The sequence below is a fragment of the Propithecus coquereli genome, unplaced genomic scaffold, assembly GCF_000956105.1.
Source record: "Propithecus coquereli isolate 6110/MARCELLA unplaced genomic scaffold, Pcoq_1.0 Scaffold25, whole genome shotgun sequence".
NCBI lineage: Eukaryota > Metazoa > Chordata > Mammalia > Primates > Indriidae > Propithecus > Propithecus coquereli.
In genome coordinates, this window is record NW_012148063.1 from 10,253,858 (window position 1) to 10,279,879 (window position 26,022).

At 34.4% G+C, this 26,022-nt stretch overlaps 1 protein-coding gene across 2 annotated transcripts in view; it reads left to right on the forward strand.

Annotated features, from left to right (window-relative positions):
• The window catches only part of PACRG (PARK2 co-regulated), a 538,852-nt gene that overhangs the window by 66,162 nt on the left and 446,668 nt on the right, over nucleotides 1-26,022 (forward strand). For both annotated transcript variants that reach the window (XM_012646805.1, XM_012646804.1), the window contains exon 2: nucleotides 11,824-11,958. In XM_012646805.1, the coding sequence (XP_012502259.1) occupies nucleotides 11,824-11,958 (135 nt within the window). The remainder of the gene's footprint in view (nucleotides 1-11,823; nucleotides 11,959-26,022) is intronic.

Below are 26,022 nucleotides of genomic sequence, written 5' to 3' on the forward strand. Positions count from 1 at the left end.
AATATTATATTTGCAGTATGATGTTTTTGAAAAGTTTAGAATGGAAAATGCAAAGTTATTAATAAGTGGTAGAATTATAAATGATTTAATAAGATTTTCCTGCAAGCATTCTGTAGTTTCTTCTTATTATTTACATAATTTAAACAAATAGACTATTTGTAACTTTGTAGTCTTGAAATCTAAGTTCCATCCCTGCCTCTAGTTTTCCTCTTTCAATCAGTCATATGCCCTAGGTAATTCACCCTGAGATTTTTGCCTAAATCTAACCATCTAGTACAGTTCCTGAGGTCATGTCCTCTAGAGACAAAAAGATGGGGGTTTAAATCTCTCTTTTACTATTTACTAACACTGCGATCGCCAGCAGATTATTTAATCTCTTTTATTTCCTTTTTTGTGAAATCATTTTATATGGTTTTGTTGAGAATTGATAGCAATAATGTTAGTAAAACAGTGAACACGATATTAGGGAATTGTTATCATTCTTGATGCCAGCTTAATTCAAGGCCTTTGTCATCTCATGCTTGGACCACTGCAATGAAGTCTAGACCGCTCATCTTGACTCTACATTCTCCTGACTCCAGGCCCTCCTGTTAAAGCTTGACCGAATAATCTCCCTAAAAGAGGTGACCCAAATCACTTCAAGTTTTCCCTGCCACCCACTGTCACCTGCAGTGTCTGATTTTTAAAGACTCCATAGTATGTCTAGCTATGTACTGAATATTTATTGAAATATAGTCATGCGTCGCTTGACAATAGGGAGACCTTCTGAGAAATGTGTTGGTAGGGAATTTCATCACTGTATGAACATCAAAGTGTATTTACACAATCCTAGATGGTATAGCCTACTACACATTGAGGCTAGATAGTATAGCCTATTCCTCCTGGGCTTCAAACATGTATCACCTGTTCCTGTATTGAATACTGTTGGCAGTTGTAACACAATGGTAAGTATTTGTATATCTAAACATATAAAAGATATAGTAAAAATATGGTATTATAATCTTATGGAACCACTGTGTATATGCGGTCTGTGGTTGACTGAAACATCATTATGCAGTGCATGACTGTATACACAGGCATAGGTTGGAGATACTACAGATTTGGTTCCAAACTATCACAATGAATCAAATATTGCAACGAAGAGAGTCACGTGCATTTTTTGGTTTCTCCATGCATGTAAAAGATACGTTTACACTGTACTATAATAAGTGTGCAATGGCATTACATCAAAAGAAAACAATGTACATACTTTAATTTAAAAATATGTTATTGTTAAAAATGCTAATGATTATCTGAGCCTTCAGTGACTCATAATCTTTTTACTGATAGAGGGTCTTGCCTCCGTTTTGATGGCTGTTGAATGATCACGATGGTGGTCGCTGGAGATTGAGGTGGCAGAGGTAATTTCTTAAAATAAGACAAGAATGAAATTTGCCTCCTTGATTGACTCTTTTCACGAAAGATTCCTCTGTAGCGTGTGATCCTCTTCGATAGCATTTTATACGTAGTAGAACTTCCTTCAAAACTTTTTCTTCTCAAATCCTGCTGCTGCTTTATCACCTAAATTTATGTTTTGTTGTCATTTTCTTTTCTTGTCATTTCAACAGTGTCCACAGAATCTTCACCAAGAGTAGATTCCATCTCAAGAAACATGTTATTTGCTCATTCATAAGAATCAGTTCCTCATCAATTAAAGTTTTATCATGAGATTATAGCAATTCAGTCATGTCTTCAGGCTCTGCTTCTACTTCTAGTTCTTTTGCTGTTTCCACAAAATCTGCAGTTACTTCCTCCACTGACATCTTGAACCCTTCAAAGTCATCCATGAAGATTGGAATCAACTTCTTTTAAACTCTTGTTAACATTGATATTTTGATCTTCTCTCACAATGTCACCAATGTTTTTTTGTTTTTTTTTTTTTTGAGACAGAGTCTCACTGTGTTGCCCTGGCTAGAGTGAGTGCCGTGGCATCAGCCTAGCTCATAGCAACCTCAAACTCCTGGGCTCAAGTGATCCTACTGCCCCAGCCTCCCGAGTAGCTGGGACTACAGGCATGCGCCACCATGCCCGGCTAATTTTTTCTATATATTTTTAGTTGGCCGATTAATTTCTTTCTAATTTTAGTAGAGGCGGGGTCTCGCTCTTGCTCAGGCTGGTCTCGAACTCCTGAGCTCAAACAATCCGCCCGCCTCGGCCTCCCAGAGAGCTAGGATTACAGGCGTGAGCCACCGCGCCCGGCCCACCAATGTTTTTAATAGCATCTAGAATGGAGAATTTATTGCAGAAGGTTTCAATTTACTTCGCCCAGATCTATCAGAGGAATCACTGTCTATGGCAACTATAGCCTTACAAAATATATTTCTTAAATAATGAGACTTGGAAGTTGAAATTACTCCTCAGTCTGTGGGCTTCAGAATGGATGTTGTGTTAGCAGCTGTGAAAATAACATTCATCTCCCTGTATATCTCCATCAGAGCTCTTGGATGACCAGATGCATTGCCAATGAGCAGAAATGTTTTGAAAGAAATCTTCTCCTGAGCAGTAGGTCTCAATAGTGGGCTTAAAATACTCAGTAAACCATATTGTAAACAGATATGCTGTCATCTAGGCTTTGTTGTTTTATTTATAGAGCACAGGCAGAGTAGACTTTGCATAATTCTTAAGGGCCCTAGAATTTCTGGAATTGTAAATGAGCATTGGCTTCAAATTAAAATGACCAGCTGCATTATCCCCTAACAAGAGTCAGCCTGTCTTTTGAAGCTTTGAATCCAGCTATTGACTTCACCTCTCTAGCTATGAAAGCCCAGTATCTTCTTCCAATAGAAAGCTATGTAGTCTACATTGAAAATCTGTTGTTTAATGTGGCCGCCTTCATCAATGATTTTAGCTAGATCTTCCGGATAACTTGCTAAAGCTTCTATATCAGCACTTGTTGCCTTTACTCTGCACTTCTATGTTCTAGAGATGGATTCTTTCCTTAAACCTCACAAACCAACCTCTACCATTAATAGCTTCAAACTTTTCTTCTGCAGTTTTCTCACCTCTCTCAGCCTTCACAGAATTGAAAAGAGTTAGGACCTTGCTCTGGATCAGGCTTTGACTTAAGAGGATGTTGTGGCTGGTTTGATCTTCTGTCCAGACTACTTAAACTTTATCTGTATGAGCAATAAGGCTGTTTCACTTTTATTATTCATGTATTCACTGTAGCAGCACTTTTAATTTCCTTCAAGGACTTTTCCTTTGTATTCACAACTTGGCTGACTGTTTGGCACAAGAGGCCTAGCTTTTAGCCTATCTTGGCTTTTGTCACGCCTTCCTCACTAAGCTTAATCATTTCTAGCTTTTGATTTAAAGTGAGAGATGTGTCTCTTCCTTTCACTTGAACACTTAGATGCCATTATTGTAGGGTTGTTAAGTGGCCTAATTTCAATATTATGTCTCACGGAATAGGGAGGCCCAAGGACAGGGAGAGAGAGACAGGAAAAAGGCCAATCAAGAAAAAGTCTAAATACACAACATTTATCGATTAAGTTCTCCATCTAACATGGATGTGGTTTGTGGCACCCCAAAACAATCGCAATAGTAACATCAAAGATCACTGATCACAGATCACCATAACAGATATAATAATGATAAAAAGCTTTAAAATATTGTGACAATTACCAAACGTGATACAGAGATATGAAGTGAGCACATGCCATTGGAAAAATGGCTCTGATAGACTCGCTCGACTCAGGGTTGCCACACACCTTCAATTTGTAAAAATAATGTGACTTCTGCAAAGCCCAGTAGAGTGAAGCACTATAAAAAGAGGTATACATATTTAATAAATAAATCTCATGTTTTTCTGGCTATTGCTATCATAATATATTGTTATATTATTAAATTGCTATATTGTCAAAACATATTACAATTCCTTTACCTGGTAGTGGGAGCTCACTTTTGTTATTGTTGAGATGCTCAATTTTCTATTTCATTAAAATTTGCTTATTATAATAATTTTGTAAGCATTTTCCTGGTCATTTGATGACCTTGGGTATTGCAAAATTTCTGATGTGTACAAGTAATTACAATTGGCAAATGAAGTAGACACTGAATTACGGTACTTCTCGCTCAGAAGCCTGGGCTGATGGTGATGAATTTACCAGTCCTGTGACTAACATTCCAGTGTCTGAGTAACTTAGAGACAGTACAGGTCTTGCCCACCAGCTGCATAATAACAGTGCTTTCTTGAGTCAAAATTTCAGATTGAAGTTGATGAAAATAAGAAATTGTTATCATTGTATCTTATTATTCCAATGTTTTAGTGAGTTGGCTAAATGGAGCAATTAAAATAACACAATTTCCTGCTTGATGTAAAAGTCTTTTTTAGCAGCTCTAGCTTATGCTAAAGAATAAAAATAATGAAAAGGAAATTTTCAAATGGTCTGATGAAGACTTTTAGAGAGCCTTAAATTCCTTCCTACTTATTATTAGTTTTGTGACCATATGACAAACACTGTGATCTAACTCCTAAATCCATTACACCACGTTCAGTAATGTAGGCATATAAAGTACTCTGTCATCTGTAGTCATTTCAAACTGCATTCAATATCTTGGTTCCCAAGTGCATTTGATTTTATTAAAAGCATTCTGCTGCAACATCCATTCTTCCTAATTGGTTTACAGATCACCCCCACCATTCAGGCAAATCTTAATTGCATTTCCCCACAAATCTAGTTTGATTTATGGTTCCTTATTTGCTTTATATTATTTATAATAAATCAGGGTAAAATTCTTAAGACATGAAATAAAATTTACAATGTTCTTTCTTCTACACATGTGGAACTTACCTAAGGATTTTTAACAGTATTTTTGCTTGTTTTAGAAGTTGTTTAGTCAAGCTACAACTATCTGTGTGGTTTCCAATAATGAAATCTTTATTACCGTTCCAGAGTTAATTATATTTCACTTGATTTTTCATGTACAGATTTTTGGCATTATTTGGAATGAATTATGTTTAGAGTATAAAAATGTTATGTCCTCCTATAAAGCCTAGGTGGATACATGTGTATTTAGAAGAAAAAGTATTATCTAAGGACTTAGTGACAAAAAATCTACATAAAATTAGGTTGTGCCATGATGCCCTGAGAGATCTAATTGAGAACATTCTAATTAGTTTTACAAATTACAACTTTTGTGCTGCAAAGAGTTAATTTAGGATGGATCTATAGCAAAATCTAAAAAATATAAAGTGTTTAAAAATAGGTAAATAGCAGAAATATAAAGACAGAGGATAACAGAGACTCAAGAAAAAAAAGTCCTCACTGCCGAGTGATAACATATTACCGTGAATGGTTTTGTGAAGTCATCTCCTAAATGGAGACTTTCTATGGAACCATAGGCATGGAATGACTTCTGTACAGGAACATGAACATTTGTTAAAAGAAAGAAGTTTAAGTTCTCTATATCCATTTATAAGAAGTTTTCTAGACTTTCTTAGAAATATGTTCATTCCTTCAAAAGTTTGAACATTAAGAATTTAAAGTTCAGAATCAGAAACATTGGGATATATTCAGGAGAAGAGACAAAAAGAAAAGAAATTGATTTTTAAAGAAATGGAGAGAAAAAGGGGGAAAGACTGATAATCTCAAGCAAACTTTAAGCCAATTAAATAAGCAGGAGGCTTATTATCGACAGTGAAAATAATTACTTGACTTCTATTAATAGAAAAATCTGAAAAGGATGGTTAGCAGATGATGAACAAACAAAATATCTAAATAACAGTTGTGTTTGAGTTTTTAAAATGGAGGATTGGGAATTTCATCTCCCCTGGACCAGTGAGGTGGCTTAAAAACACCTGCAGTGTCAGTGGAGACCACAGGGGGAGCCTGGACTTCCACTCCACCCAGCAGTGATAGACTATCTCCCTTGCCACTGCAGCGGGGTCAGAGGCCACCTAGTGGAGAGTTCAGAGTCTATTACCACTGCCCAGTGGTAATGAGGCCATCCCATATGTGATGTCAGTGTAGACAATTTGGGTGGCAGTAATGAGGCACTCCTACCCCTCCCAGCCAGGGGGTGTCAATTCTGGTATCCCACCGTCACTCAGTATCAATGAGTCATTCCCTCCTTTGGGGACAATAGAGGCCATGTGAGGTACTGAGACTTCTACCCCAACTTGGCAGTACTGAGGTAGCACCTTTCCCTATATCCCTGCCAGAGAGATGTCAGAACAAACAAGCTAAAACAGAAGGTTTAAGATCCAGAGTCTCATAATATAATACACCAAATATCCAGGTTTCAATAGAAAATTAGTAATCACACCAAGAATCAGGAAGATCTCAAGGTGAATGAAGAAAAGGCAATAGTTGCCAACACCAATATGACAGAAATGTTAGAAATGTTTGGAAAAGGATTTTAAAATAGCCATTGCCAAAAAATGCTTCAATTAATAACTATGAACACACTTGAAATAATGAAAAAATGGAAAGTCTCAGCACAGAAATAGAAGATATAAAGAAGAACCAAATGGAAATTTTAGAACTGAAAAGTGCAATAACTGAAATTAAATAAAAGAATGTTTGGGCACAACGGCAGATTGGAGGGGCCAGAAGGAAGAATTCCACAGCCTTGAAGATAGAGCAGTCGTAATTACTCAGACTGAACAGTGGAGAAAATAAACTAAAAGGAAAAAAAAAAAAAGAATCTCAAGGATCTGTGGTACTATAACAAAAGATCTAACATTAACATCATGGGAGTCCAGAAGGAGAGCAGAAAGATGCCAGGCCTAAAAAAGTACTCAAAGAAATAGTGACTGAAAACTTCCAAAATTTTATCAAGAGACATAAATGTACAGATTCACCAAGTTGAGCAAAGTTCAAACAGGAAAAACCCAAAGAAATGCATGCCAAGGCTCATCGTAATTCAACTTCTGAAAACTAAAGACAACGGAAACATCTTGAAGTACTGAGAAAAAAGTGACACCTTATCTATAAGGGAAAAATAATTCTAAGGACAATGGATTTCTCATCAGAAGCCATAGAGGCTGGCGGGAAGTGGCACAATATTTTTCAAGTACTAAAGGAAAAGAACTGTGAACCCCAGATCCTATTTCCAGCTAAAATACAGTTTTAGAATGAGGAAATCAAGACATTCTCAGATAAAGGAAAGCTAAGAGAATTTGTCCCCAGCAGACCTACTCTAAACAAATGCCTAAATAAGTTTTCTTCACAGAAAGGTGCAAAAAAATAAGGAAGATTGGAACATCAGGAACAAAGAACATGAGAAAATATGGGTAAATACAAAAGACTCTCCTTTTTCTTCCTGAGTTTTCTAAATTTATTTGACAATTGAAGCAAAAATTATAAAAGTTGCAGATATTATTTTAAATGTATGTAGAAGAAATATTTCAGACTAAATTATATTCTAAATAGGGGAGGGTAATGGGATGTATAGACAGGTAAAATTTCTACATTTCATTTGAACTGATAAAATAACAATACCAATAGGTGTGGTAAGGCTTACTTAAGCCTTAATATATTACATTGAATGTAAATGTCTCAATTAAAAGACAGAGATTAGTAGAGTGGATTAAAAAACCATGAACCAATGATATGCTGTATACAAAAAAACTCATTTCAAAGGTGATATAGGTAGGTTGAAAGTAAGGGGAAATGGAGAATGATATATGAAACACACACTAATCAAAATAAAGTTGGGCTGAGTGCAGTGTTTCACTATAATCCCAGTGAGTCAAAAGGCTGAGGTGAGAGGACTGCTTGAGGCCAGGAGTTCAAGACTAGCCTGGGCAACATAGCAAGACCCTGTCTCTACAAATTTTTTAAAAATTAGCTGGACATAGTGGTATGTGCCTGTAGTCCCAGCTACTTGGGGAGGCTGAGGCAGGAAGACTCCTTGAGTCTAGGAGTTCAAGCCTGCAGTGAGCTATAATTGCACCACTGCACTCTAACCTGGGTGACAGAGTAAGACCCTGTCTCTAAAAAAAAAAAAGAAAGAAATTTGGGAAACTAAGTACACAATGACACGTGCCTGTAGTTCCAACTACTCAGTCTAGAAGCTGAGGCAGGAGGATTGCTTGAGCCGAGGAGTTTGAGACTAGACTGGGCAACAAACATACTGAAACCTATCTCAAATACACACACATGCACATGTGTGCGCGCACGCACATATGCACACAGAAGTTGGAGTAGCTATAATAATATCAGATAAAGTAAACTTTAGAGAAAAAATTACCAGAGACAAAGAGGGACATCGCATAATGAAAAAAGGGTCGATCTAGCAAGAAAACTTTGGATTTTTATTCCTAAGTGTATATGCACCAAAATACGGTGGCCAAATATGTGACAAAAACATTGATAGAAGTGAAAGGAGAAGTAGACAAATGCAAAATTATAGTTGGGGGCTTAAACACTCCTTTCTCAACAACCAATAGAAAAACCCCATCAGAAATTCAGCAAGGATATAGAAGAACCCAATGACATCATCAAGGAACAGGATCTAATAAAATATATGGAACATTCTACCTAGAAACAGCTGAGTACATATTTGTTTCAAGTGGCCATGGAACACATACCAAGATAGACTATGTCCTGAGCAATAGAACAAACCTCAACAAATTAAAAAAAGCTGAAATTGTACAGATACTTCTAAATAATCCATGGGTCATAAGGGAAATTAAAAAATACATTGGACTGAAGGAAAATGAAATGCTACATGTCAAAGTTGTGGGACATAGTCAAAACAGTGCTGAGAGGGAAATTCATAGCACTAAATGTATACATTAGAAAAGAGGAACAGTCTTATCAATAATCTAGGCTCCCATTTTTAAAAATGAGAGAAAAGCAAATCAAGTAAAAGAAAAGAAATAGTAAAGATAATAGCATAAATGAATAATATTAAAATCAGAAAAACAATAGAGAAAACAATGAGACAAAGAATAGGTCTCTGTAGAGACAAATAAAATTGACCAAATTCTAGCAAGATTGAAAAAGAAAAATTTTGTCATGTCTGACAAAATGTCAGACATGAAGAATGGATATCCTACACATCGCGAAGATATCAAAAGGATAATAAGGGAAAACTACAAACAACTCTACACCCCAAAATTTGATGACTCAGATGAAATGGATCAGCTCCTCAGAAAACACAAACTATCATAAGTCATCCAATAGGAAAAAGATAGTTTAAATGTCTCTGTGACGGTTAAGGAAATTTAATTTGTAATTACAAAACTCCATGTCAAAAGATGACAGAAGAAAAAAAAATCACCTGAGCGTATTAATCAGTACAGAAAAAAATTGACAAAATTGAATATTCATTCATAATTTAAAATTCTCAGAAAAATAGGAATAGAGGTTGAAACTTCCTCAGCTTGATAAGAGTCAAAGCTTTATTCATAAGAGCGCAAACCAGGAAACAATCCAGATGATCTGTAATGGTGAATGGTTAAACAAACTGTGGTACATCCACCACACAATACTATTCAGCAGTAAAAAACAATGAATTATTGATACAGGTTGACTATCCCTTATCTGAACTCTCCAATGAGCATTCCCAATGAGTGTCACATCAGTGCTCAAAAAGTTTTGAAGCATTTCAGATTTTGGATTTTCAAATTAGAGATACTCAACCTGTGTACACAACAAGTTATATGAATCTACAGAAGTTTATATTGAGTGAAAAAAGCCAATTCCAAAGGGTTACATGCTGTATGATTCCAGAAATAACTAAATTACAGAAATGAAGAAGAGATAGTCATTGCCAGGGGGCAAAGGGTAGAGGGAAGAAAGAGTGTGACTATATAATGGCAAATCGAGGGACCTTTGTGGTGACAGGTATGCTCTGTGTAGTCCGTAGCAATATCAAGAACCTGGTTGTGATATAGGCCCATATAGAGTTGCCGTGTATCCGCTGGGGAAACTGCACAAAGGGTACCTGAGTTGTCTGTGCAGTTTCTTCAACTGCATGTAGATCTACAATTAATAAAAGTTAAATAAGAAAAACAAAATAAAATAAATGAGGCTTTTACTAACCAGTAATCAGTATTACAGAATAACAATACACATGGCATGCACATACGCTGTACACATGCACTATTGCGTTTATTTTCTATAGTGTATATTCACGCATTCGTGCTGGTTTAACTTGGTCACGTTTTCTTCTGTAGATATAGTCTATCACTCTTTTAAGGGTGTTAAGATGGTGCCATGCTGGTAGATGGTCACTTTTTTTTTTAAAGTAACTTCTTGGCAAAATAAAAATTTGTCAATCTTTTATCAGTTCCCAAAAATGAGAGTCAAGATTTATTCCTCCATGAATTACAAAAGTCCAGGAATCACAGCTGTACAGTTTCCATTAAGTAATGTAGTTACAAATGTTCTCCTTTGTATGTAGCTTCCGGCTTAGAGAGCTGCACAAAGTAGTTGTCAAATACATGTGGTTATTCAACAATTGAATGAATTTGGCTGAAAATGCTGTCTCATAATTCTAATGCCAGAACAAATTTCAGAACTTCAGTGAGTAAGAGGAAATCTTGCTTCCCACTGGTAATACCCAGGGTCGCCTCAATCAGAATTATACTTATGTAATAGTATAGTGGGGATAATGTGCCGTGTAGTGCAGTGAATTCAAACTCTGATAAATGCCTTTGTGTTACTTCACTCTTCAACTTCACCTTAGCATTTCATCATGTTCATAAGACATTTCTTAATATCCCACTCAATTTCAAATATTACCCTTTACATATGCATTAGATATATTTTTCATATCTAATTATTATTATATATTTATTTTACTTATTACATATTTTAGATATATTTTAATATATTTATTAAAATTAAAATGTTAACAAACATTAAAAATTAACATACCAAATAACTTAAAATATTAAGTTAAATTATTTGTTATCTTGTCCATATTAAATATTAGAAAAATAATCATGATTTTATTAAACTAATATACCAAATGACTAGCATTTACTTATTTTTTTACAAGCAAGGAAAGATAATAATGTTTAGAGCATATGTAAAGAACAATAGAGTAGTTCCCTAATTTTCTAAATAGTTCACTTATCACTTTGAATTTTGTAACCTAATGAATTAGTTCCAATGTAAATAATGAAGATTTAAAAGACGTACTCAATATGAATAACTCTATAGAAAATATTTCTTTTTTAATGAAAATTTCAGTGTTGGAGGTAGAAGATTGTCACGTATTCTAATGTTACTCTCTTGTGTTTCGTATTACCAAATGTATGCTATACACACACATAGCAGGCTACATTTTTTCCTTCTAACCTCTCATTTATCATTAATTTTATATTATATTTTTATAGTTTTGTTGTTAATATTCATATTATGAGAACATATCCACATTTTATGTATATATAGAAAGACTGAAAGGAAATATTTTACGTATATTACTTCAGTATTCCACAAAGTATATCAGACCTAAGATTAGAATTTATAATCATTTGAAATTTTAAGTCTTAACATTCTGAACTTAAATACCTCTATTAAAATGTTTTCCTTAAGCATAGAGTCAGATTTCTCTTCCTTATGAAGTGATATTTTAAGTGACATTTTCTAGGAACGATTTTTAAAGTAGCTTGAAATAAAGTAGACCTTTAATAGTGATTATAAAATAATTTTTTCCAGATGTTTGTATTGACATGAGATTTGTCATCCCTTATGAGATAATGTGGTTTTATCTTCCAGCATATTTTACACAAACTGAAACCTTTAAAAAAAAACAAAAAGTCTTTTCATTTGGGATTTTTTTAGTATATGTTAAAAACCTAGTAACTTTTTTTTTTCCTTTAAGGTGAGAGGCCCTCCAGCTGCAGGAGCATTTAAAGAAAGACCAACGAAGCCCACAGCATTTCGAAAATTCTATGAGCGAGGTGACTTCCCAATTGCCCTTGAGCATGATTCGAAAGGAAACAAAATAGCCTGGAAGGTAAGTCAGGGCACAGCTGTGCTGGCCAGCTGCGCTTGCTGAAGTGACATCTCCCAATGCCAAACAAACTTGGCTGCTAAGTAAATAAACTGGAGTAATTTCTCGGCAGATTGAAGATGGTGGGTAAGCTCTTATAGAAAGCCCCCCTGTGTCAGTCGTCCACCTCAACTAACAATTAAATTATAGCCTGCAAAGAAGAAAATGACAGAGTTGCTTTGCCTTAGAGAATTGTCGGCTGCCCATTCATCTCTATTTTTATGAGAACCTGGCAGCCCAGCCTGTTTCAGGCAGTCCATCAAATGATGGAAGTGGCGGCTTGATGCAGAGAGCAACAGCCATTTATCTCCCCCAAATTTCACCTTCCTGCAGGACACTTCCAAATGGAAGCTTTAATTACCTAAATGGATAGGTCAAGATTGTCTGCTCCCTGGAAATGCAGAGTAGAATACAAAAGAAGGCTGATCCCAGTCCTGACTCTCCTCTGTCTGCAGCCTGTGTCAGCCAGCGCGATGGCTGTCATACGTGCCTGTTAGAGGCTGACCTCCGCTGCCGAAGCCATTACAGCACAGACATTTTTCTGACAAAAGGTTAATTGGCTTCAAAATAAATGTATTGCCTAATGACTCCATTCTAATGTGGTTGTGTTTCTTTCTAAAAGGCTCACTGATGTTATTTGTAAAAACTTGCCGATCTCTTAACTGGAGAAGGCTTTTACATTTAATTTGAAAAATGAATGCTGATCTCTAACCGGCTTCTGCTATTTAATTATTTTTGTTATCAATGACTTTGCTTTTGGTGATATTTATCAGCTAAAAGGGCTTCTCTGCCTACAGACAGCAAAGCGGTTGCACATGTGTGAGTATCACATTAAGTTAAGGAAAATAAAAGGTTTTGGCCAAATATCAATTAAATTAAGCAATTGACACATTTAACTAAAAAGTCTGGGGGTCATGTCTGAAGGCAAATTTAGGAATTGTTCATAATAACAAATTTGTGTTAAAAAATAAAATTATCAAATTCGAGAATTCATTGAAGTATTTACCTTAGAAAGGAACATTAAAATTAACTTTTTCCCCTCTCTGTAGAAAGACTAGAAGAATTGTTTGCATTTTTCTTTTAAAATATTTTCATGTTATTATCAAATATTTCTAATTCTTGAGTAGTCATCCAATATTCAGTTATTGAACTTAGAATTATTCTAAATTACTTTATACAAGAAAAGCCTGATGATATCCTTATTAAAACCTTGTCAAACAATTTTTTGGGGGGGGAATGAATAACATTATTATCTTCCTTTTAATCACCTCTATTAGAATGTGAATTCATTATGTGAAAATGTACATGTGATGAGAAAAAATTTATAGCAAGTATAACTAACTTAGATATTTTAGTCTTAGTATTAATGTAAGTACATATTCCCCAAGTTTTATTGTGATTTGGGGGTTCATTTATATTTGATTAATTACATGGATTTTGTGTTTGCTTTTCTATATACTGGTTCATACAAGGTAATACAGGGGAGTTGCTTAAAAACCTGATTACTGTTGAGTAAAAGACTATGTCATAATTCATTATAAAAAATGAGTGGCTTTTGTTGTTTTAGGTAATTATAACTTATGCATAAATTATATTAATGAAAAGAGCTTATACAAATTTATTCTGACCTGTTCAAATAATTTCATTTACTTTTAGAAATGTCAAGAGACTAGAAAGAATTCATCTTGAAAATAAATTATTAATAAAAATATGGGATGAATCATTTTTCTTTATCTTTGATAATCCAACAGTCAGTAGGGATATAAACTGCTTTTCTTTTTTATGGTTATATTAATTCTTTTAAGCTGCTATTGATTATAGTACTGATTCAGCAAGCTAAAAAGTAATAAAAAGAGGAAACAATTTATTTGCTGTCACTGGGAGTATAATAGCATAAATTTAGAAAAACATCTTATTCCAGAACCTGTAGACTTCTGTCTTTCAGAGCTTTGTTACTACATTTCAATTGTGTTACTATAACATTGAAAATAAGATGTTGAAGTTATTAAACATAGGCCTGTGAACAAGCCCTCCATATATTTATATTTATTCCTTGGCACATTTACTGTGGGGACAATCTGGTGCTAAATAGGGATAGGGGATGTTTCTAGGATGCCAGTCCTAAGGAAGGGGTCCTGAATGTTGAGGGATGCGGGACCACCTCTTCCCCCAAAAAACAAAAAGCAAAAAACCAAGACCCTGCACTGTTCTCTGTGTGTGGGCAGAGTGCAGGTCCCTGGTCAAGCAAACCTCTCGCCTCGATGTCATAGCTAGTTCCTTCCTGAAGACTCCTGCGTAGCAGGGCTTCCCCAGGAAATTGTTGGTCCTCTCTCTCAGTCCTTGGGGCACCCTAGGGACTCCCAGGGGGGTTGTGGGTGCCTGAAATGATGTGCATGATTAAGTGATAAGAAGGTCCATTTCTTTTGTAAGAGTTTCAAGAGACCTGTGGCTCTAAAAGACTTAAGACTCACGGCTCTAATCCCTAATGAAGGTTGTTGTAACATCTCAGGCTTGTTCTAGTCTGCAAAGCTGCTGGTTCAGAGATCCCTGCCCGAGTCGTCTGCTTTTTCTGGATTAGCTCACCCAATCTCCACTGTATTAGAAACCATCATATATTCTTGAAATAACAAAGGCACATCATGATGACATCTTATAAATAACCTAATAAAGTCAGAAAATAGAAGTAAGTTAGAGATAGGTAAATGTCTTTGCATGCCTAGGTTTCTCAACCCACATCCTGAACTGACATAACATTTTCGTGCACATGGAAGTGAGCATTTGTTCCACATGCCAAAACAACTTGGAAAGCTGACTGCTGTAGTCTATCCAGTTTAGTCTGTTCCTTATGGTATCTCTAAAGATCAGAGCAGTGTCCAATACAACTTTCTGCAACGGCAGAAATTCTCTGCATCTGCACTATCTAATATAGTACAACTGGCCATATGTGGCCATTAAGCACTTGGAATGTGCCTACTGAGACTGAGGAACTGAATTCTTAATTTTATTTAATTTTAATTAATTTTAATTTAAATTGCAACATGGTTACCATATTAGAATGTGCAGCTGCAGATTTATGATAATGGTAGTCAAAAATAAATGCCTGGATCCCAGATAGAAGGCTATAGCTATGTTAAGAATTATTATTAAAATTTAAAAATGGGAGCTACGTATGTATTTTTTGTCATGATTGTCTATGCTTATCATAGATTCCTTGCTAAATATGAGAAAAGTTTTGCAAAATGTTTGTAGTGAAAATTTCTGCATACTTATCGATGGCAAGTTTGTTATCTGTTAAAGATGAATACATGTGATCTAGGATATGAAATATAACAAGCAAGCTCTGGAATCCTTTTTTTTTATTTTTAAATATACAAAGTATATCTAAAGAATTCTTGATTATCGATAGTTGTGGCTATTTAAAAAAGTATAATGACTGCTTAAACAAAAAGTTTTAATCTGCTTCTTTTTCTGCATTTTTCTTGACTCCACTAACATTCAGGAAACATAACTATGTATTCTGTTGCTGATATCTTTAATATCCATATTACAGGCAACAAACATGAAAAAGAGCTAAGCAGTCTGGATAAGTTACAAAGCAGACAATCATGAACAATGGAAATTTTAAAATTGTGTCTGAGTTTTCTCATTTTAAGTTGCCATTCGTCCATTTCCTGTACTTCTGTAATATGAATCACACACTTACACAGACAGTGATCAGCGTGGTGGTGGGGCTCTACCTAAAGGTTTTCCCTGTGGACATTCCCGAGAGAGAAGAATGTTATATAAACTAGCAAAATATTCAGCACCTTGTCTTCACCTCTGCTACTTAAACAAGTAGTGAAGAGAGACATAAATGTAAAAAGTGACCCTTGGGTGGAGAGTTTTAAATTGTACAAAAACCAGATATTAAAGCATGAGTCATAGGAAGGAATATGAAATTATGTGGAAATTTACACATAATTTTACACATAAGCATTTCTGTAAACTGTCCTCTCGCTTCTGCCTCTAGGCATCCTCCACAACCCCTCAGCTACCACCTCAGTTTGAGAGTTTTTAACATAGCCTAGGTCTCCTCCTCCTCCTCTCCTCCCCCTCCTCCTCCTCATTCTTCCTCTCCTCTCTCTCTGCTTTCTCCCGTCCCTTCTCTTCCTCCTCCTTTTCCTCTTTTTGTTTTTCACTTTCTGGACTCCATATCTGTTCTTATAGTTTTTCCAGGGCTAATTTTGAGGGAAGGATCCAAGAGCCCACGCTATTATAGTTCTCTATGTGGCAGAATCTGAAGTTATTTGGAGTCTTCACCTGAATTAACTCAAAATAAAATTTTCTTACCTACTTAATGAAGAACACAAATATGAATCATATGTAGCACTATGAGATTCACCAGTTTACTATAAATTCTGGTTCTGAGCCATTGTTTTAAATAGTATAGGAATACAAGTTATTTTAAAATAGGCACTTAAATAGAGACCTTGGGAAAAAGAGAAAAATATAGGCACATTAGATTTTAAAAAGTAACTATATGGTATTATAAACCATTTATTTATTTTAAAGATGAAAACAGCTACAACCACACTAAGGTGTCACTAAATTCTTTCACTTTATAGGAATTTTGATATAATAGGTATTAATATAAATCACCTTTTTCCATCTGTCCATGATAATGTACTATGTGACAGAATATGACACGCACTAAGAAGGTCTTGTTTTCCACTAAATTTCTAATAAACAGGCATAAAAATGTTCCAGATATAATAGGGATATTTGAAAAAGAAATAGATAACCCTATGACCCTTTAGGCAAATCAGGATATAATACCAACTCTATTATAAATGCAACAAAATCGCAAACCTCTCAAATTATCTCAAAAAGGGAGAACCTCAAAATGAACTTGAACTTTGCCTCAAATTCTCTTCCCTCAAAACCTTGTAATCTCTCACCTGGCAATGCCATACTGGTAATTGTCCAAAATAGCATAGTTGCCCAGGGTGTTTCTGCAGTCTTGGTTTTTTTATTCTTTAGTTGATATGTAAATGATTTTCAGTAGCAACTTCTATTGAGATAAAATCAAATAAAACCAGAACTGATTCACATAAGCAAGTACGTGTAAGAATGAACTTAGATAGCCTTCACTCACTGGCAAAAACGTACCTGCTTCATTGACCTATTGGAGATACATAGAATTTCACCATGAAAACATCATTCCCCTGAGGTTAATCTGCTAATTATACAGTTACCTGTTGATTAAAACTTTAATCACAAGACTTGGTTCTTTTATTAAAAAATGATTTCTTAATATTAAGCTAATCAGGTAACTATAAAGATACTTTTTAGTACTTTTTATCAATAAACATATAAATGTGTCATTTATATATTTTTACCCCACATTGTTTCAAAATGGTTTTAAATTGTCTCACAAAAAAACTATAAAATACATGAAGTCAGCATAAATAAGAAAAGAGAAAATGAAAACCAGATTGTGACCTAAAATGAAGCTAGTAATAATGTTAGTGAAAATAGGCTCATCCAGAAATCTTCTAAGGCAGAGAGCTTTGCCTGTATTTCTGGTTTGTTCACTCATGTATCCTAGTACCTAGACTACTATCTGTCGGTACCGCAGGCACCCAGAGATATTTGTTGAATGAAAACAAAGCATACTGGAACTGATTATTTTGAAGTTTTATTTCTCTAGAATGCTGTTTCAGGACCATGTCTCTCACTCTCCTTATCTCTAAGTGATAACAATGTACCAGATGACCCTTTTTAATTATGGGAGTTCAAAAAACTTTTGTTTCAAAATTATTAAAATAACTGTATTTTGAGGTGTTCATGAAATACTTCAAAGAACAAATATTGAGCAGAAATTTGCCAAAGAGACCAAGTCTTCTGGTAGCAAAATGTAAAGATTAGTAACAGCAAGTTTCATTTGAATCCACAGTGCTTTTGGGTCCAGAATGATATGCAATCGTTTCAGGGGGTTGAACTTTGGTCATGAGAATGCTCCTTAGATTATACACGAATGCTTTCCAAATGACTGCTCATTTCTTAAGATGTATTTTCAAAGTGACAAACAAGTTTATTTCTCTTTCAAAAGGACTGAAAATATATGTCCAACTTGAACACCCAAGTAAAGAAAATGCTGTGCCTAAATTAATTAGATGCTTAAATCAGTCTTTAAAATTTCTATTGATGGTGTCTTGGACAACACCTTTAATTCTGTGTTGACTGATGACTCCATTCAGCATTTCTTCCTTTTTTCCCCAGTTCTTTTTGGTTCTCAGCAGCATTGGTATTCATAAACTATAAAAAGCTCTGTCAATGTGGCTGTTTTCATTGACATAACTGATAATTTCCTAGTAGGAAAAACAGTTATTGAATATAATTATTATAAAAGTATGCACACATTTTCTTACAATTACAATCAGCCCCAAACCATGATAGCTCATTATCTGTAAATATTATTGCATTTTAGAGTAAGTCATGCTGTGATAGGACACCTGATCCATTCGCCATCAGTGTATTCACAAGATTCTATAACTTTGACTTATAATTTAGTCCCTTGGTACCTTCAATTTATTAATATTTCAGTTTCTTAAGGATTCAAAAAATAATCCTATGTCTATTGCCCCTAAGGTAAAACTGATATTGACTTTAGAGATCGCTTAGGCATATTTACTTGAGTTGAGTAATTTGTTTCACATCAAGAAGTATGAATGTTCTCGCGGATTTGTCCTAGGCTTCTCTTTCTTTTGATAACTACCAAAGCTTGAGTTTGGATAACAGGCCTTAGAAGAATTTGCAAGGCAAATTTTACGAGACAAGTGATAATTTACCTGATTTTTTTATGAGAGAGTTGCCACATTTCCACTATTATTGCCTCTGTGATTAATTAATAGACAGAGTTCATTCTAGAAGTCTTGAAAAAATAATCCTCCGGCAATTAATGTACTGTTCTGTGTTTCGTGGAGGAGGGGACTGCATACTCAATTAATGCCATTCTTTTATTTGATGTAAATTGCTATGTCTTAAAAGTGTACAGCATGAACATACAGCCATGTATCAGAAATAACTTTAATTTAAATTGGTTAGATGACCTCTGAAAGCTAGATGAAAGATTTTCTGCTGAATGGGCTGGTGCTCCCTCCTGCCTATATAATTTATGTGAGAAATTAGTGCAAATGGTTCACTTTTATGGAGCAGAGCTGCTTGTAGCAAGCCTGCAGAAACAATTTTCCCCCCAGCCTCCATCTGTTCTTCAAACTAGGGCATATGCCATCTCATCGAGCTTGAAAGTCAACTGATTTATAACTCCTGGAAAGTGCATAGATTGAAAAGAAAGGTCGACTGCTGCTCTGTGACAGTGATTTGTTAGGCATTGGCTAAAGACAGTTCACATTACCAGGGACCCCAAGGGAAACAAGCAATGTTGTAAGTTTCAGATCTCAGTAGACTGACAACTAGAAGAAAAACAAATCACTCCTGCTTTTTAAGTTGGTCGACCACCACTGTTAAAATGTAGGAGAGGTCTTGGTGATGTTAAGGGTACCAGAGCTAAGATAGCATATTGTCACTTAACATCTCATGAAGAAATGTGTTGCTGCCACCCTCCCAGCAGGAAATGTTGCCATTTTAGAAGTATCAGTATTCTAATCTTTAGACTAAGAATGTGTGTTTCTGCTTGTTATAAAGTTCTGTTTGGGGACACAAATCCATCTTTGATGAATTTTATGTATCTACCTGGAAGGTGAATTTCCAGTTCTGTTCCAAGCAGTAATTTAATGATAGCTTTCCTGTCTGTCTTATCACGTATCCCTTCTCTTTACTGAAGCACTGTTGAGATCAAAAGTTCTTTGACAGATGACAAATGAAATCAGATTGACAGTATGATTGTAAACAACAAAAAAAAATTGTTTCATTTTTTATTTGAGTGTTCAAAGTGTCTCTTTAGATTTGTGCCTTCACAAATTCACATTCACAGTGAATTTTCAACCCCTCTGCAGTTGTATTACAGGTTCTCCTTTTCTTTCAGGCAAAAATCTAAATAAAATGTTAATGAATAATCATATTAATTTTAATCCACAGTTGAGGTGACAATTTAAAAAATTGTTTTTACCTTTATCAAAAAGAAAATTATCCTCACCTTGAAAGTTCCACGTGAAAATTAATACTGATAGGATACTCAGCTGAACTCACATAAATATTAATACTTGTTATTACTTATTGAGTTTTATTCTTACCATGGAATATATACAAGTTCATTATATAAAATAAGAAGATGCTACTGAAAATTAGAAGGAATAAATAAATCAACTATTATTCCATCATTCACTGAGCATAACTATTAGTATTTCTGAAAGTATTTCCATCTTATCTTTTTATATAATTGAGATCATAGTCTATACAATGCTTTTTAAAAAAAAATTTGGCATTATATGATATATAAAAATTTTAGGCACTTATTCTTAGATTTTCTGAGTTTTTCCCCCTAGTTTAAAAGTAAAACATGCTTATCCTACAAAATTTGGAAAATGGATAACGTGCATACAGAAGACAAAATTCACCCTGAGATAACATCTTTTAGTATATTAGTGTTTTTATTCAGTCTTTTTTCTACATGTATATTTTTTACTTTGTTGAAACCGCATTTCATATGGTAATTTTTAAGGAACTCAAAGGAACATTCAAGGTCCTAATTAAGAGAGGAGATTGATAGTGCACATATTGCCACAGGAATATTAATAGTTTTCTCCAGTTTAATAACAGCAACGAAAAAGACAATCTTCTTTTATTATGCAATTTTAAGTTTTCAGTGGCCATTACTAAGGCCTTTGAAAGAGACAGACACCAATACATTTCTCTGCATAGCTCTGCTTTAGCAAGGTCACACACACGGCTTTTCCTTACATGGCACGTAAGTGGGTTTGTCATTGTGAGCATGTCATTAGCATGTTTTTGAAGAGAATAGTTACCGCTATTTTTCAAAAGTTCATTAAACATGAAACACATTTCTTGCTATTGGGAAGATCATAAAAATGGACACAGTCAACAGAATCATTTGAAAGCCAATCTCTGTCCCTAATCTAAGACACCTCCTTTACAACAAATAATCTTCCAGAATTTCCATGAGTTGGTTCCATTCTGAATAAAAGAAAACCCATAAATAAACCTTCCTAGCCATTAGTCCTTAAATCTTGAGTTCTTATTTAGATTCATCTCTCTGTTCATGTATATTTTTAAGCAGTTTTATAAAAACAGGTATATGGGTTGAATATTTCTGAATCCTTAAATGTCTTGAAAATATAAATTTTCTACTTTCATATACATGAGACACAATTTGATTGAAATTAACATTCTTAAATTACAACTATTTCCCTTCATGTTTCTGTAGAATATTACATCATTGTGGTCTAACGCATGATTGCTGAGAAATTAATACTAGTCATGATTATCACTCCTTTGATGGCAATCCGTTCTTGTTTGCTTGTTTGTTTGTTTTGTTTAACCGCCTGGGTAATGGTACTATTTTTGTATAATTAGAAGTTGCTTCCAGGTACTTTTTTCATCTATTCTTCCTTTAATATACTAAGCTTATTGTCTACTTAAAACTTTTTCTCAACTGAGGAAAGTTTTCTTTTGTAACATCATTGATTGATTCTTATTTTGTCACAATTTTTCTATTTTTTTCTTAGAACAAATATTGTATGTAGACTATACATTTATAGTCTATACTATCATTTCTGTTATTGTCTCCCTCAACATTTTTATCCCTTTATTCATTTTTTAAACTTCTGGGCAAACTTCTTATGTTTTCTATTTTCTTTAGTATCAATCTGTGTATTACTGCCTCCAGTTCAAGCCAGGCTCCAGGTTTCTTCACCAGGCTACTGTTCAGTACTCTAGATTTGAGTTTCCTCTTCATTTCTGGGAATTTGGTATTTGCTTTTCTTACTTTTGAGAATGGCTATGTATTTTTTTGAACTTTTCTTCCAGCATTTATAGAGTTTTTTTGGTCATACTGACCAGATGTCTTTCAGTTAATTCTGTAAGACCGTTTTCTCAATTAAGCTTAATATCTTGGCTTAGATGCAGAGAAAAAGACCATCTTGAGGCATAATTTCCCCCAATGTTACGCCAGTCCTAAAACTTTCCCATGTAAAAAAATCAGTGAAATAAAATATGCTTTGCATCTGTCATGGAAGTCCCTTTCAAATGTAATCAGCTAATGTGTATTGCACATAAATTAAATCTCTGTTTAACATAGTAAAATTTAGTTGGAAAAATCACAAGGAAAAGACTTAAAGATTTTGTGCCAACTCTCAGTTTTGTATGTACATAATACGTGTGTGTGTGCATTCACATGTGTATGCATATGTGTGTAAACATATTGTGCTTATTTCAGTACTGGAATTAAGATTTCAATTTTCATACCGTAAAGTTTAACCAGCAAGTAATGGTGCGTTGGGTGACTTTAAGAAGATCTTTATCTTCTCATTATTCATATCCAGCAATAGTGAATCTCTTGACAAACATTAACGTATCAATTGAAAAACATCTTTTAAATGCTTTCCATTTGCAGTAAGTTGTATAATATTTTACTGAACATCAAGTACTTTTTAAAAAACAACAAACTATAATATTAGGTTGAAGAGAATTGAGTTTTAAAAAAAATCATCCTTCACAGAAAAGTTCATGTCGTTTTATTATTAATTTCCATTTTTGAAGAATCACGGGGGTAATGAAGAAGTACTTGTATATGCACAAAAAAGATTGTTCATTTAAATATGTTTTTCTTTTTTCTTTACATTTTTAAAATGCATTCTGAGAAGGGTTAGTGTGTTAAACTGGTAGTATTAAAACCACAAGTCAAAAAATAAAATTAAGATTTTTATAATTCTATTTGAGAATCTCTAGCTTTTTCTGCATGTGTGGGTTATAATTTTAACATTGCATTATTGTAACTTATTACATTTAATAAACTAACAACTGGGACTGGCTTCAAATCTCAAGCATCAATTTAGCAGATGGTTCATTTCATGAAGAAGAAATGTGGACTCTGATCACTATGACTGTACTACTGGGGAAATGGAAAAAAACGCAAAAGTAAAATGTATTGGTTAGTTGCAATATTGCCAGTAATATTTTGTGTGGTCAATAATATTGGAATGTAGATCAGTTTGCAGAAATGATGAGCTCCATAACCAAAAGAATATATCCTCTATGGAATATACTAGTATTGCAGAAAACCGCCTTGGTAAGAAATTTTGAATATTATGAATGTAAAACATCACTCTTTGGCTTCTTAAACTATCATTTTGTTTTTTTGCATCATTTGCTGCGTTGTACTTTATACATGAGAAATCTCTGTGCGTGTGGATTACCAAACATGCTGCGTCATGTCTTGCCCCTTCACCTTTACTCATGCTGGCCTTCTCCTGAAAAACCTCACTGGCTCCACACCGCTCTTCTACTCAGCCTCTTTAGTCGGTAACTGCTCATCTGTATAGACTCGGCTCAGCTCCTTCAGTCCCCTGAAAGTCTTTCCTGACATTCCCAGGCTAGATGGAATGTCCCTCTCTGGAAAACCAGCACACCCAGTGCTAGTCTCTTGCTGAGTAAGACAGGAATCTGTTTGCTTGCCTCCCTCACGATGGTGGACTCCAGAAGGACTGGAGCCGGGTGTTATTTAACTTTGACCTACCATAGCCCCTGATACAACATGTAAAAATGTTTTAGGGCTGATAGTTGAAATAATTCATTAAAATATTATATTTTTATACATTGTATATATATTTATTTGTTTAATACAGTAGCAATTTGAATTTTCATCTACTCAGGAACCAAGAATGAGGGTGGTTATCTGTGACTTCTAAATTTTATTTACAAGCCCTTTAGATCTTTTGATAGCTCTATTTTTATGTTTTCTTATAGAATGTAGTTTGTAGTCCTTTTAGAACTTCATAGTAAGCTCACGGAATATTGCTTAGTGAATAGAATTCATTTATTTGAATTCCAGGGATCTGATCACATTTAAATTGCATTCTTATCTATATGTTGTTTTTAATTATGTGCTATCCAGTTGACGTTCGTGTAACTTAGTAAGGAGCCCCTGTTCATTCAACAGACATTACCCAAGTACCTACTGGGTGCTGGACACTGCTCTACTCTGGAAATACAGCAATGAATAAAGCAGACAAAATCTAGATCCTCCTAGAGCTCCCTTTGTAGTAGAAAAAACTAAACAAACAAACAAATAGAAAGACTGTTAAATGGTAATAACATGAAGAAAAATAAAGCAGAGTAAAAGAAATAATCATGAGAGGAAAGAGTACAGTTTTATGGGGTAGTCAAAGCAAAGTCCTTTAATAAAGTGACATTAAAGTGTAGGCCATTTGGTAATATTGTCTAAATTATTTTTTAGAATAAGAGTCCTAACTTGGTACTTTTCCCTTTTTAAAATGTAATAATATCAAAAAGAAGAAAGTGTTAAAGAGAAAATACAATGAAAATAACCAAATAAGTTATGTGCTTTTAGGACCTATTAGTTACTGAAAATTGGTATAAGAGTTATAACCCAACACTAATGAATTAACAAATTATATTTTAATTAAATTCTTATTCCACTGAAACACTAATTAAGGGATCATGAATGACTGTGTTTTATACATTTCAACATAAATATTTTATAAGCAATATGCAAATATATATTTCCTTTGTGAAAAGTACTTTCTACATTTTACATATAAGAAAGCCTAAATAACCAAGCAATTTCATTTTTTATGTCTCCTTTCTCTTTTCTTTTGAAAATAGAATCATTACCAGTGAGCAGATTTAGATAAACAAACAAGAACTGATGAGACACACATGAGCAGATACATCTGGATACAGAAATGTTATATCCAGATTGTCTTTAGAGAGGTCACACAAAAATGAGCTTCCAATTCAGGCAAAGCCTGACCCACAGGGAAGACTTGTTTATACACATTTGGAGACACAATCTGATAAATTCACAGCACAATGTACTTTTTTGGGGTACAAACATATAAAAGTATCTACTATGGCAGCTATATAATATAATGTATCTGAGAAATTAATGGAATTAAATGAAAGGAGATGAAACTGAGTATGAAACATATGCACCGTTCATTTGTTTGTTCTGAGCATTCTTTTATTCATTATACCTTTTGGATGGTTGTTGCAATTTATTAGGTGCAGTGAAAGTCATTGGCTATACAGGCCATTGTGCAGTGCGTACAATTAGTCGGTCATAAGTACTGTCATGTGTCGCATAGTGACATTTCAGTCGGCGACAAACTGCATATATGATGGTGGCCTCATAAGATTATAGTGGAACTGAAAAAAATTCCTATCACCTAGTGATGTCCTAGCCGTTCTAACATCGTAACACAACATGTTGTCTTTTTTATGCTTAGATATACAAATCCTTACCATTGTGTTACAGTTGCCTACAGTAGTCAGTACAGTAACATGCTGTGCAGGTTTGTAGCCCAGGAGCACTGGGATGCACGGTGTAGACTAGGTACGCAGGAAGCTGTACCATCCAGGTTTGTGCGTGTGCACTCTGCGATGACCACATGATGATGAAATCACCTCACGAGGCATTCATTGGAACATATCCCCATCATTAGGTGATGCGTGACTGTAGGATGAAGTAAAAAGTAACTTATGATAGTGCAAAATTGCTTGTATTTGGGGAACCGTAAATCTAAATACATGCCTCACCATCAGCTATAAAATTAGGAGAAAAAATGTGCTTGAGAAATGAATTGGACATCAAAATTATTGTGTCAGAAATCTAAACTTTGTGCAAATAATTAATATAGATATTTTTGTAATTTATTTTGCTTTATAAAATTATTTTAACAGCACACACATGTTCATGTTTCTTAATGTAAATTTGATGAGAGTTTTATAGCAAAATATAAATATATTAAAATTATTTTTTATTGAAAGAGTAATGAAAATATATAACTTTAGCATGTCTTTGAAAAAAATATGATCAAAACACATAAA